At 44.6% G+C, this 13,452-nt stretch overlaps 1 protein-coding gene across 3 annotated transcripts in view; it reads right to left on the bottom strand.

Annotated features, from left to right (window-relative positions):
* The window catches only part of LOC120024852 (furin-1-like), a 100,560-nt gene that overhangs the window by 12,349 nt on the left and 74,759 nt on the right, over positions 1–13,452 (bottom strand). For all 3 annotated transcript variants that reach the window (XM_038969175.1, XM_038969174.1, XM_038969176.1), the window contains 3 exons: positions 7,653–7,741; positions 4,431–4,603; positions 1,019–1,231 (listed from right to left, as the gene is read on the bottom strand). In XM_038969175.1, coding sequence (XP_038825103.1) covers positions 1,019–1,231; positions 4,431–4,603; positions 7,653–7,741 — 475 coding nt within the window. The remainder of the gene's footprint in view (positions 1–1,018; positions 1,232–4,430; positions 4,604–7,652; positions 7,742–13,452) is intronic.

Below are 13,452 nucleotides of genomic sequence, written 5' to 3'. Positions count from 1 at the left end.
GTGTGTGTGTGTGCATGTGTGTGCGTGTGTGCGTGTGTGTGTGTGTGTGTGGGTGTGTGGGTGGAAGGGCGAGACATGGAGATTGGATTTTAACGTTTTACAGTTCTTCATTCAAATGGGCCTCAGAGGGCGGGTGGGTAAGAGTGCAAAGAGCAAGAGTTTATGAAGAGAGAGAAAAGAACGAAAGTGGGAAAGAGATAGTGTCACTGCAGGCCATGGCTGTCTGAGGCAGGCCAGTGAGAACTGACTCAGTCATTCCTCCAGACTGAACACACACACACACACACACACACAAAACCTGCCTTGAATCACCAAACAGTCCAGTAAGCATTTGACTTAAAGTCTATCTGACTGGAAGGAGGAGCACTAAAACCAATAGGAACACCGACAAAGTGCAACAAAAATAAGAAAGAAGTGCAACAGGATACAGGCTAACTAGGACATCCAGAAATGCTCAAACCTCTAGAGTACAGCTAGAGAGTCTGGACTAGTGCTTTGGCTCCGGGTTCAACCATCTGAGATACTCTACGGATCCCAGGAGCCAAGTCAACCTGGTTCTATAAATCACCCTGGCTATACATCAAAAGTTTCCATCCATCCATTCTTACTTCTTACTGAAGCACACATCATTCCCCTGACTAATATGCTGTAAAATAGACTTCCTCCTCTTCAAAGCTCAGTGGAAGCTGTGTGATCTCCCATTGCAGTTAGCAACATAATACCACTGAGGCCCTGGAACCACAGAGCACAAGACTCTCACAGGACAGGAGCCCCGACTCACACACTCCTCCACCCTAAATGCACACCACCACTCAGTTTAATGTTCTGCTTTCTGACATGCCCATTTTCAGACTGTACAGACAAACGTTTCCCGCTCTCCTCATGACGCTCACACTGGGAGTGAATGAGTGTGTGTTCAGTATGTTTATTAATCAAAATCCGTGTTCCCCGCTCCGTTTGCCACTGTAAGTGTATATGTATGCGTGTGTGTGCGCGACCACGTGTCTACTGAACTCACTATCTGTTTCTCGTTGAGGTTGCCAGAGCTGTAGGTTGTGGCGAGGGTGGAGGAACAGGCCTCGCTGTACCAGGGCACATTGCCGTTCTGGGTGGAGCTGCTGATGGACAGGGTGTAGATGCTGTTGGTGTAGCCGTCACAGTTACAGCTGTCCTTCTCACGCCCGCCGTTCCCTGACGCCCACACAAAGATGGAGCCCAGGCCCCCACGACCCTAGAGGGAGAGGGAGAAGGACAGACAGAACAGAGTCAATAACAACCCTAGACAACCACAAGGCTTCTAGACAGGCCTTTCTGACGTACATGACCACATGCATGTGTATCTTGGTGTGGTGCAGCTAATGAAAGAGGGGAACAGTGTCATTCAATCTAAATTAGATTCCCATTGATACTACAGCACAACTATTTCCAGGGTCCATCTCTGAAAGGCCTGCCACAGCTCATCCATACATCACAGGACCGTGTGATCACTCAGACGCTTTGAATCCAAAGAGCTTTAATGTACCACGGCCGCAATACAAGACAACAGGGACCGTATGTCAACAAACCCGGAGCAATAAATCTGTGCTATTCAGCATTCACAGTGAATAAATATCAAAGTCCAACAGAATGCTCCATTGTGCTGGGTGGTGCAGCCTCTACACATTGACCATCACACGCAACCATCATGAACAGTGTAAACAACAGACTGGAGCTACTGATGACACCATGGCTCCCTATAGAATAGTATGTGTTTACATGCCATATGCTTTTTATTTGACAGGCCTGTAATAAAGGGAGGCAGACAGAGCACCAGTAACGGCCCTCAGATGGGGTTTGCCCCATAAGGTCTGATGGTTCTTCGTCTGAATGGCCCGTTGGCCCTGGCTCTCCGTGGCTCGGCTCAATGCTTTATGACTGGCTCTCTCACACCCTCTTACCCTTAGAGCTGGGATCAGATGAATGCAGGCTCCCATGTGTACACTACAGAGAGCCTGGCATATGGCCCCTATACGTCTGCAGTCTGGATGCTTACTGTTCCCTCCACTCACACATACAAAGACTAAACACACCCCCTGCCTTATTGCTTAACTTCTTTGGGAATGGGGGGCAGTATTGAGTAGCTTGGATGAATAAGGTGCCCAGAGTAAACTGCCTGTTACTCAGGCCCAGAAGCTAGAATATGCATATAATTAGTACATTTGGACAGATAACTCTGAAGTTTCTAAAACTGTTTGAATGATGTCTGTGATTATAACAGAACTCATATGGCAGGCAAAAGCCTGACAAATCCAACCAGGAAGTGGGAAATCTGAGGTTTGTAGTTTTTCAAGTGATTGCCTATCCAATAGTGTAAATGGGGTCATATTGCACTTCCTAAGGCTTCCACTAGATGTCTACAGTCTTTAGAACGTTGTTTCAGGCTTCTACTGTGAAGGGGGAGTGAATAAGAGCTGTTTCAATCAGGTGTCTGGCAGAAAGCCATTAGTTTAGTCATGCGGTCAGCCGTGAGCGCAAGCTCCGTTCCTTTTCATTTCTAAAGACAAAGGAATTGTCCGGTTGAAACATTATTGAAGATGTATGATAAAAACATCCTAAAGATTGATTCTATACATCGTTTGACATGTTTCTACGAACTGTAATAGAACTTAGTCCAGTAATTCAAATGCACAAGGCTCTAAACGCGTATACAAAAAGGAGGCATTTGGACATAAATTATGGACTTTATCGAACAAAACTAACATTTATTGTGGAACTGGGATTCCTGGGAGTGCATTCTGATGAAGATCAAAGGTAAGTGAATATTTATAATGCTATTTCTGACTTTTGTTGACTCCACAACATGGCGGGTATCTGTATGGTGGCTGAGCGCTGTACTCAAATTATCGCATGGTGTGCTTTTGCCATAAAGCTTTTTTGAAATCTGATACAGCGGTTGCATTAAGGAGAAGTATATCTTTAATTCTATGCATAACACTTGTATCTTTCATCAACGTTTATGATGAGTATTCCTGTAAATTGATGTGGCTCTCTGCAAAATCACTGGATGTCGTGAAAGCAAAACATTACTGAACATAACGCGCCAATGTAAACAGATTTTTGGATATAAATATGAACTTTATCGAACAAAACATACATGTATTGTGTAACATGAAGTCCTATGAGTGCCATCTGATGAAGATCAAAGGTTAGAGATTAAATGAATCACTATTTCTGCTTTTTGTGACTCCTCTCTTTGGCTGGAAAATGGCTGTGCTTTCTGTGACTAGGCTAACCTTACATAATCGCAAGGTATGCTTTCGCTGTAAAGCCTTTTTGAAATCGGACACTGTGGTTGGATTAACAAGAAGTTTATCTTTAAAATGGTGTATAATACTTGTATGTTTGAGGAATTTTAATTATGAGATTTCTGTTGTTTGAATTTGGCACCCTGCAGTTTCACTGGCTGTTGTCAAATCGATCCCGTTAATGGGATTTGAGCCAAAAGAAGTTAACTATAGTATAAGCATTTGTAATCACATTTTTTGGGTGGAGGCTGTATACAGTAAGAAGCCCATTAAAAGGACTGAGCCTTCAGCAAACCAGCTACTGTTTCCTATTGACATGAAAGACCAGGACCAGTAACCATCCTGCTCTTTAAGTGGTGATCAAAATGCCTAAAAGCAATAGTCTCACACACACACACACACACACACACACACACACACACACACACACACACACACACACACACACACACACACACACACACACACACACACACACACACAGGTATCGTCTCAGGGTTGGCAGTATGTCATTGTCTCAGGGTTGGCAGTATGCCAATGCTCTGCCCGGATGCCCATGTGAGACGGAGGAGTAGGAGCTAAGACTTCAGTCTCTCTGAATCCTGCCACAGTAACGTTAAAGCCCCATGAACTATTTACATCTGTTAGCCTTTCACATGCAAAAGAAAATGTGCACGTGACCTGAGCTCAATGGCGTTTTATTGAGATATTCTCATAACACAAATATCCTCCCACTCTGAAATCACTTCTACAATTGTGGTACGGTAGTGATGTGAAGAGAAATGATTGTGTAAAGTGCACTTTAGGTGGTTATGAATGTACAATATTTTCAGTACTTTGTATTGAAGATTCTTTTTCCTACAGTATTTGTTCAGGCCATTTATTATTTTATCCTTAGTGGAGTTTAGAAAGCCTGATAATTCCACTGTGACCAAATAAAATATCCCCATTCATAATCGTCTGGGTCATGAAGTGCGCTTGCGTTGTTCAAGCCGCCTTTGTCCTTCAAAATGGTTGAATAGTTTACTACATAATTACTGGCTGTGTGTAGAGGAAGTCACACACAAACTATTGATGGGGAGGCAGGCATTGGGAACGCGGCACACAACTGAGGCCCAGAACACACAGATATTTACACACACACACCTCGGTCACTCCACGCAGGAAGGCCTCCTTGGCGAGCTTGGCGGGCCCATCCACCGTCTTCCCATCATCCTCGGGGCCCCAGCTGGCACTGTAGATGTGGATGTGCTGTGGGTTCAGACTGAGAGACTGGGCCTCCACCACGTCGGTCACCTCGCCGTCCAGCATACGCACTCCTACACACACACAATCTAGTAACCATCTACTCCTTTTCTTTGAAGAGAAATGCAGGTGAGGTTAAACTCAAATACCAAAACCTGTGGTAGGAAGTGTTCCACAGAAAAACAAACAGTCAGCAGCAGAGTTGGTGATAAATAAGCCTTAGATCTGAAGAAGCGCTGATACTGAAGGTTCGTTTACAGGTGATAAATGAGAACATTCTGTTTCCCTCCCAAGAAAACAGATGAAGTTTGAATCCGGGTGGACTTTGCTTTGCACAAATCCCCTCTGCAGAAGAGGGACACTTGAATTGGGATATGCCAGTGCTTTTTGTATATTAAAGCCATCGATTCTGAATTTAATTTAGAATGTTTTCTAGCGCCAGCCTCTAGGGCAGTTTTCAGAGCCTCCTCATCCTCTTTCTCTCCGCACCCTCATCCCAGCCCAGCAGACAGAAAGCTGAGAAATCGAAGGCAGACATCTTCAAAACAAACGCGTCGGCTGCTTTGATGCATGGAGGGTCAAGCTATCCATACTGCCCTTATACCGGTTAAAGTAAACAAACAAAGTTCAGCCCTTTGAAGTTCTCCAAAGGCATCCAGCGGCGAGGGCACTGACTCAAGGTCCCCGTAGAGCTCAGAACGAAACGAGCAAATAGTTTTATAGGAGGAGATAGTCCATTATCTGGGGAGCGCTGCGCCCATCTCTGCTACCCCTTACCTCCACCAACACACAGGGATTCTTCTATAGGTGGGATGAAGCCAATACAGCTTTCTAAATCTTAAGGTCAAAGCTTGAGCTTACAGTTTGTGCTCTGGAATAGTGGTAGGATTTCTGGTGGGATGACAAAGACCTGCCTTTCATTGGTAGTCACTGCCATAGAGTGATAGGATATTAGATTAATCTCTCCCTGTGTGTGTGTGTGTGTGTGTGTGTGTGTGTGTGTGTGTGTGTGTGTGTGTGTGTGTGTGTGTGTGTGTACACACACACGTTTTACTATACTTGTGAGTACCAGAATGCCACACAAGAATAATAAACCAATACAATTCAGAGAAGTGAGGACATTTCTCTGGTCCTCACTTGTAAAAAAGTTAACTTAGGGGTTAGGTTTAGAATTAGGGTTAGGTTTAGGGTAAGGTGTAAAATAGAATTTTGAATGGGAATCAATTGTTGATCTGCAAAAAGTCCTCACGTGTATAGTAAGACATAGTTGTGTTTGTGTAGGTGTGTATGGTATGAGAGCTGGTGAAGGGGCAGTGCAAATCTCCTTCACCCAAATCCAGATAGCCGATGTTCTGAAAGAGCTGCAAAATCTGGACCCCTACAAATCAGCCGGGCTAGACAATCTGGACCCTCTCTAAAATTATCAGCCGAAACTGTTGCAACCCCTATTACTAGCCTGTTCAACCTCTTTCGTATCGTCTGAGATCCCCAAAGATTGGAAAGCTGCCGCGGTCATCCCCCTCTTCAAAGGGGGAGACACTCTAGACCCAAACTGCTACAGACCTATATCTATCCTACCCTGCCTTTCTAAAGTCTTCGAAAGCCAAGTTAACAAACAGATCACCGACCATTTCGAATCCCACCGTACCTTCTCCGCTATGCAATCTGGTTACCGGGCTGGTCATGGGTGCACCTTAGCCACGCTCAAGGTCCTAAACGATATTGTGACGACCCTCCCACTCTGCCGCCATCGATAAGAGACAATACTGTGCAGCCGTATTCATCGACCTGGCCAAGGCTTTCGACTGTCAATCACCACATTCTTATCAGCCAACTACCTCATCCCCATATTATTATTTTTTTTGCTCCTTTGCACCCCAGTATCTCTACTTGTACACTCATCTTCTGCACATCTATCACTCCAGTGTTTAATTGCTATATTGTAATTACTTTGCCACTATGGCCTATTTATTGCCTTACCGCCGTTATCCTACCTCATTTGTATATAGACTTTTTCTACTGTATTATTGACTCTGTTTGTTTATTCCATGTGTAACTCTATGTTGTTGTTTGTGTTGCACTGCTTTGCTTTATCTTGACCAGGTCGCAGTTGTAAATGAGAACTTGTTCTCAACTAGCCTACCTGGTTAAATAAAGGTGAAATAAAAAATAAAAAAATATTTATTTCTAGAAGTGGGTATTTCTACTCACTTATTAACAGGCAGCTGCCGGACTGGGCCAAGCCTGCGGGTAGGTCACACACACACACACACACACACACACACACACACACACACACACACACACACACACACACACACAGCCTGCTGTTCCTCTGCTTCACTCTCCTTTACGCCTGACAGGGCACCCTTGCTGCAGTCTTGGAAGGACTGTGGTTGGTCAGAAAGTTTCTGTCCTCTGAGTGGGGAAGGTGAGCAGAAGCTGCTGCTCATTAACCATCTCATTAACACGCAGGTTCCAAGGCAGACTGTTTAATCACTGCCCAGGAGTCTACCTTTATAAAGGAAGCAGTCGTGTTGAAGAGGCTGAATGCAGGAGGCATACACTGTTAACTTCTGCAGACTTCATTTTTCAACTAACCGAATAAGACTTGTATGTATGTTCATGGTTTAAATGAGACAGTACTACTCCAGACAGTAGAGAAGTGGCGGCAGGCAGCTATTGGATGTGACCAATAAGGACTAAAACTATGAGTTGGATTTAGCCAGGCTGTGACAGCTGGAAACATGCAGCGGCATGGAGAGATAAAACATGCAGAGGGGTAATGAGATGAGAGCATGAACTGACTGGATAAAAGAGATGGCTCTAATTAAAGGGATTACACACGCTTACACTGAGGCATGGGCTCAGAGGAGCCACGCTGCACACAGATTATCACACACACCTAATGTTCATAGAGCCTCACTCATCTCGGGCGAGAAGTGGAGGAGGAAGAGTTATCCTTGAGCAACTCCTGCTCAAACTGAGCTCAGAATAGTACGGAGGCAGCACACATGCGTATTTCAGCTGTCTTAGCAGTCAGAAAACGTGAAGAATTGAAAGATAAAATGGAGGAGAAACAGAGAGATGACATCAATCGCCCTCTGTTCTATGGTACTGTACCTCCAATCTTGGCGTTGTAAGCCACCCCGACTCCACAGATCCCATTGTTGGCCATCGCTGCCACCTCACCTGCACAACGAGTCCCATGCCTGGAGGGAGAAAGAGGCGGAGAGAGGGAGGGAAGGAAAGAGAGAGAGAAAGACAAAGAACGAGAGAGAGAGAGAGAAAACGAGCAAGAGAGAGAGCGAATGAACGAGAGAGAGAACGGGGGGGAAGGAGAGAATATAAGTCCTCATCTTGATGTGATTTACCCATATAAACACAGTGTACATTAGCTACAAACTACATAATTGTCTCCAGGCAGTGTGCATTATCTATGAATGGAGCTCTTGGAGAGAGTAAATTAACAGATTCAGGAGGTTGTGTAGGAATGCACTCCCTGTGATACTGTGGTCTAAGATGGCCATCGACAAAAAACAAACTCATGTAGACAAGTCCTTGGCTCTGGCTGCCTCTCAGCTGTTCCGACTCAGCTGTAGCCCAGAGAAAAACAGTCAGTCAGTGAGCGAGGGTCATGAAACACTAGACTGTTCCCTTCCAGCAGTCCTGACCTTGAGTCTGGGGCCGCGGGGCCTGCCGGCAGCAAGGAAAGGCAAAATGAACTGACATGCTACCATCTTACGGTGGGGGAAACAAATTAGATTTGCCATTTCCACAAAAGGACTTTTCATTGGGTCTGTGCCTCTCCGGTTTGATCTCTCAGCACTGTAGGGGATCGGTGGAGAATGTGGACCACCACATTCCAGTCAGGTTCATTCCTCCGCTCACTCTGCTCCACCGGATGGACACGGATACTAAACGTCCTCCAAACCATCAGCTCCCCAGGACAATCAGTGGGAGCGGATAATGCCAGGGGTAGGATACACCAGATCAGCAGAGAGCAGCTCCACTGCCAAGGAAAGCAGCCCAGCCAGCAGGCTCTCATTCAGGGTGAGTAAATAAACCAGTACTATGGTGTTCTATCATAGCCCACGGGAAATACCCCAGTGGGCTGAGAGAGACTGACACCCTCCATTGATAACTTGCATGTGGTCTCAGCATGTGGCTCTATGGAACACTGAGACTGAGCCACCAGAGCTCTATGAAAGCAGCAGCATATGAAAGCTGTTAGCCATGGCCCTCGATGAGCAATTAAAGAATATGAAAGGGACTTAATGCCTCCAGTACCTGTCTTATAGTGGGACGTCTTGTAACTGCCATTTAATTCTGGGGGGTCAGCTGTACTCAAACAATCTCCGCAACACTTTAACCTCATTTATCCAGGCCTGACTGATGGGCGTTAGGCTAGGCTAATGTATTCCCTTCATTAAACCCACAGGGCGAAGACCAGACCCCGTTAAACAAGAGGATCAGAGAGCGCTGCACTGTGGCAGTGGATCAACCAATCCATCGGAGATCTCTTTAGACGCGGCTATGAGCTGCGAGTCAAAGATTAATGTCAGAGTTACCCGAGTGCTCAATGTCCCACTAACAAGTGTCATGGAACCTGGCTTAACTGCAGGACCAGAGGCCCTTTTAACAACATGCTTGAATGGTGAAGGGTAGAAGGTGTAGAAGTAATTCAAAGAAAATTCAAAGAACACATCTAAAGAACGACTCTCTCACACACACGACAAAGGTAAGTGAAAACACATACACACATGTAGTCTGGCAGCTAGTACACCGCTATCAGTGTGAACTGACAATGGAAGATTGGCAATGAACTTAATCTCCACTTTCATACCAGGGCAGGTATGTTAATCTGTCCAGGCAGTGTTTGTAAGTGATCCATCCCTTTGTAGCGGTAGGAAAGCAGGCCAGCGATGCAGCAGATAAGGCACAGCTCAGATGTCTGAAAGGATGTAGGGCAAGCCCAAGCTTATAACACCAGTCTGTCTTGAGCCCAGTCACATCTGCCTCTGACAAATACATATCCACCTAGATCGATCTGACACGTTCTTCTGGCATGTGATGTTGCTAGTGTAAAATTAAAGGACGCGGAAAATATACCAATCTGAACATCTTCCAGAAACCAAGACGTGCGATCCTTTTGATGCAAAATGTTCTTTCCACGAGACAAGGGCATTTTGATCCATTTGCACAACTAAAGGCGTATGAACATGTCTAAAAAGGTTGAAAATGATCCAGGAGAGACCATTTGGTGTCTCTCATGTTGCAAGACATCTTAGGGTCAGGAATCACACAATGGTGGCAAGTCGACTGGCCAGCAACGCAGCAGAGCAGCAGTCCATCTCAGAGCCACACAATGTGCTTATCTGGCCTCCTCATTCAGAGAATGTGGAGGACATAACTGGTTGGGTCAGCAGCCCAGTCAATCACATCCTGCGAGTGAGTGGGCCTTTACAGACTGTGGGTTGCTGCTCCAATGGAGACGGAACAAAGCAAACATGCCACGGTCATCCAGTCTGGACTAGGGTGAGTGGGCTTTTGGAGGTGCTGGAACTGCTGAAGAAATGGTTTGTGAAGTCTTCTTTAATGAGGAATGTACACTGACAGACTGACCAGGTGAATTCAGCTGAAAGCTATGATGCCTTATTAATGAATTGTGTTAAATCCACTTCAACCAGTGTAGATGAAGTGGAGACAGGTTAATTCAGGCTAAGGTCTATTATTCTCAATTTCCGCCTGACTGACGTGCCTAAAGTAAACTGCCTGTTGCTCAGGCCCTGAAGCCAGGATATGCATATAATTGGTACCATTGGAAAGAAAACTCTGAAGTTTGTAGAAATGTTAAAATAATGTAGGAAGACTGTAACACAATAGATATGGTAGGAGAGAATACAAAGAAAAACCAACCAGAATTAATTTTTTGAGAGCGCATGCTCTTCCAATCGAACGTATAGGGATAAAAGTAATCTAGCTCCCAGTACGCAATTCCTATGGTTTCCACTGGATGTCAGTAGTCTTTGTTCAAGGTTTCAGGCTTGTTTCTTCCCAAACGGGGAAGAATTATGAGTTTTAGTACTGGGATACAGACTTGGAAATCAGTCTATGTGCGCGACAAAGAGGACACGCACCTGCTAATATCGTTTTCCTATTGAACATACTTCTTTCCATTTGAAATATGAGAAACGTATTTTGACTCGTTTTAACAAAGTTTAGCAGTAGCTTTTTGGATTCCTTTCTCTGCATGTTGAACGAGTGGATTACTCAAATCGATGGCGCCAACTAAACAGACTTTTTGGGATATAAAGAAGGATTTGATCTAACAAAACGAAACTACATGTTGTAGCTGGGACCCGTTGGATGACAAATCAGAGGAAGATTTTTTTTAAAGTAGGTGAATATTTAATCGCTGTGTGAATTTATGAAACCTGTGCTGGTGGAAAAATATTTTGATGTGGGGCGCCGTCCTCAAACAATCGCATGGCATGCTTTCGCTGTAAAGCCTATTGTAAATCGGACAGTTAGATTAACAAGAATTTAAGCTTTTAACCGATATAAAGACACTTATGTTCCTAAATGTTTAAAATGTATTAGAATTGCGCGCCCTCCTGTTTCACCGAAAGTTGTTCCGCTAGCGGGACGCCTATCCCTGAGAGTTAAAGAAAGATGTTTAAGCCATGAGACAATTGAGACATGGATTGTGTATGTGTGCCATTCAGAGGGTGAATGGGCAAGACAAAAGATTTAAGTGCCTTGGAATGGGTTATGGCAGTAGGTGCCAGGCATACCGGTTTGTGTCAAGAACTGCAAAACTGCTGGGTTTTTTACACAACAGTTTCCTGTGAATATCAAGAATGGTCCACCACCCAAAGGACATCCAGCCAACTTGACACAATTGTGGGAAGCAGTGTCAACATGGGCCAGCATTGCTGTGGAAAGCTTTCGATACCTTGTAGAGTCCATGCTCCGATGTAATTGCCCCCTTACACTCTAACTGGTTGTGCCACCGCTGCAACCAAATGCTTCCTGTAGTTGTTGATCAGTCTCTCACATCGCTGCAGAGGAATTTAGGCACACTCTTGCATGCAGAACTACTTTAACTCAGCGACATCTATGGGTTTTCAAGCATGATCTGCTTGTTTCAAGTCCTGTCATATTGGGATTAGGTCTGCACTTTGACTAGGCCAATACAAAACTTCAAATTTGATTGTGTGTTTTGGATGATTGTCTTGACTTAATATTATGTTCCAGGCTTCCAGCCAAATAACCACTGGGGGTTCAACCAGCTGGCCAGAGTCAAGGTCACTTCCAACTAATTTCCTGATGCAATGGAAGCACACAAACAAACAGCACATTCCCAAGATTTTCTATGACAATGATCGGTTTAAATTTGACATTTTAGTCATTTAGCAGACGCTGACAGATGTTTCACCTAGCCAGCTCGGGATTCAAACCAGTGACCTATCGGTTACTAGCCCAATGCTTATAACCACTAGCCTACCTGCCGCCAAATTGAATTTCAATTGATTCGATTTCCTGCATTGCCTCAGCCTGGCATTGACATGGGATTGAACCCAACCTTGTGGTGTGGTTACAGAGGTTGTTACTGAGCAAAGCTCTGGTGTAGGCTATATGAGGGGGCTCAGATGAATTGGCCTATCAAAACACACTGCGCTCCACTCTGGCAGAACAAAGTGACGTCTCTCACTCACACAGGGGAGGAGGGCATCTTTCATCAAGTCACAGTGAGATAAATTAACATCACAGAGCCTTAATATCCCCCTGACACACTGGCAGACTCACTTACCATCAGTCACAGACCAGAGAACAGAAAGTTTAACTCTACTTTATATTACTGCTGTAAAGTGTGCAGTTAAAACGCCTTCCATAAAACAACCATCAATGATATATAATATAGATGAACTAAATGTACTTGCCTGGGATCAGACACTGATTCATGTGAGTGGGTCGGCCTCCATCTTATATTTCATGAAAGAATACACTGACACTCACGTTCAACATAAAGACTCTGAATCGCACCGTGCTGGTATGATAAACTACAGTATGTAGAGAGGAGGTGCATCATCAGTAACAGATTATAGTTATCCCTTCAGTTTTATTCAACGGTTACTGTTCGTAATGAGATCAGCTCTGATCCAATCCCTGGACCATCTGTTACAGGCATGTTGAATAACAATTTTTATAATCTCTGTCTGTCTGTCACACACACACACACACACACACACACACGAGATGGTCTCATATTTGAGGTTAAAAATAGTGGCTACGGTTCCGGATTTTCTGTGGCTAAAGATCTCTGCTTATGTGCTGGATTTCTTTATAAGGTCGCTGCTGCTCAGTGCTCTACTGCCGCTTCCATCTCCTTGATCAGCGATGAACGCCTTTGTCTGGCGTTATCCTACAAACTTCATGTGGTACACAAAGGACATGTTCCAACTACTGCATTCCATGCCTCAGTAGGTTATTAAGCATAAGAGTGATTTCATACTCTGTTTTCAGTAGGGGAGTTAGGCTACATGCAGCTATATGCTTTGTACACAAAATAAATGATCAACATGTTCGTACAAACTTGTAGATTGCTTTTTGCCCGAATGCAAAACTCAAGTGGGGAGTTACATGCAGCCATTTAGGCAGCATATCAAACACAAGCAAGACACAGACACGCAGTCGAATTAGCGATTTTAATGTTCCCGTTTCGTCATCATTGCCAACATCGGCTAAGCAGGAGGCAGACAGGCAGTCAAAGTAGTAGTGTTCTTTTTCAGCAACTCTGGCTTGTGGCTACAATATGGCAGCAACTACAAAGATTAGCCAACATCATCACACAAAATGCTACTTGTTTTTGCTCCAATGCAATGTGTAGGGACTGCGTCCTGCTTGTGGAACTGTAATA

This window comes from Salvelinus namaycush, chromosome 30 (assembly GCF_016432855.1).
Source record: "Salvelinus namaycush isolate Seneca chromosome 30, SaNama_1.0, whole genome shotgun sequence".
Lineage (NCBI taxonomy): Eukaryota > Metazoa > Chordata > Actinopteri > Salmoniformes > Salmonidae > Salvelinus > Salvelinus namaycush.
Note: the sequence above shows the minus strand (reverse complement) of the source record. Positions and strands in the feature narration are given on the sequence as shown.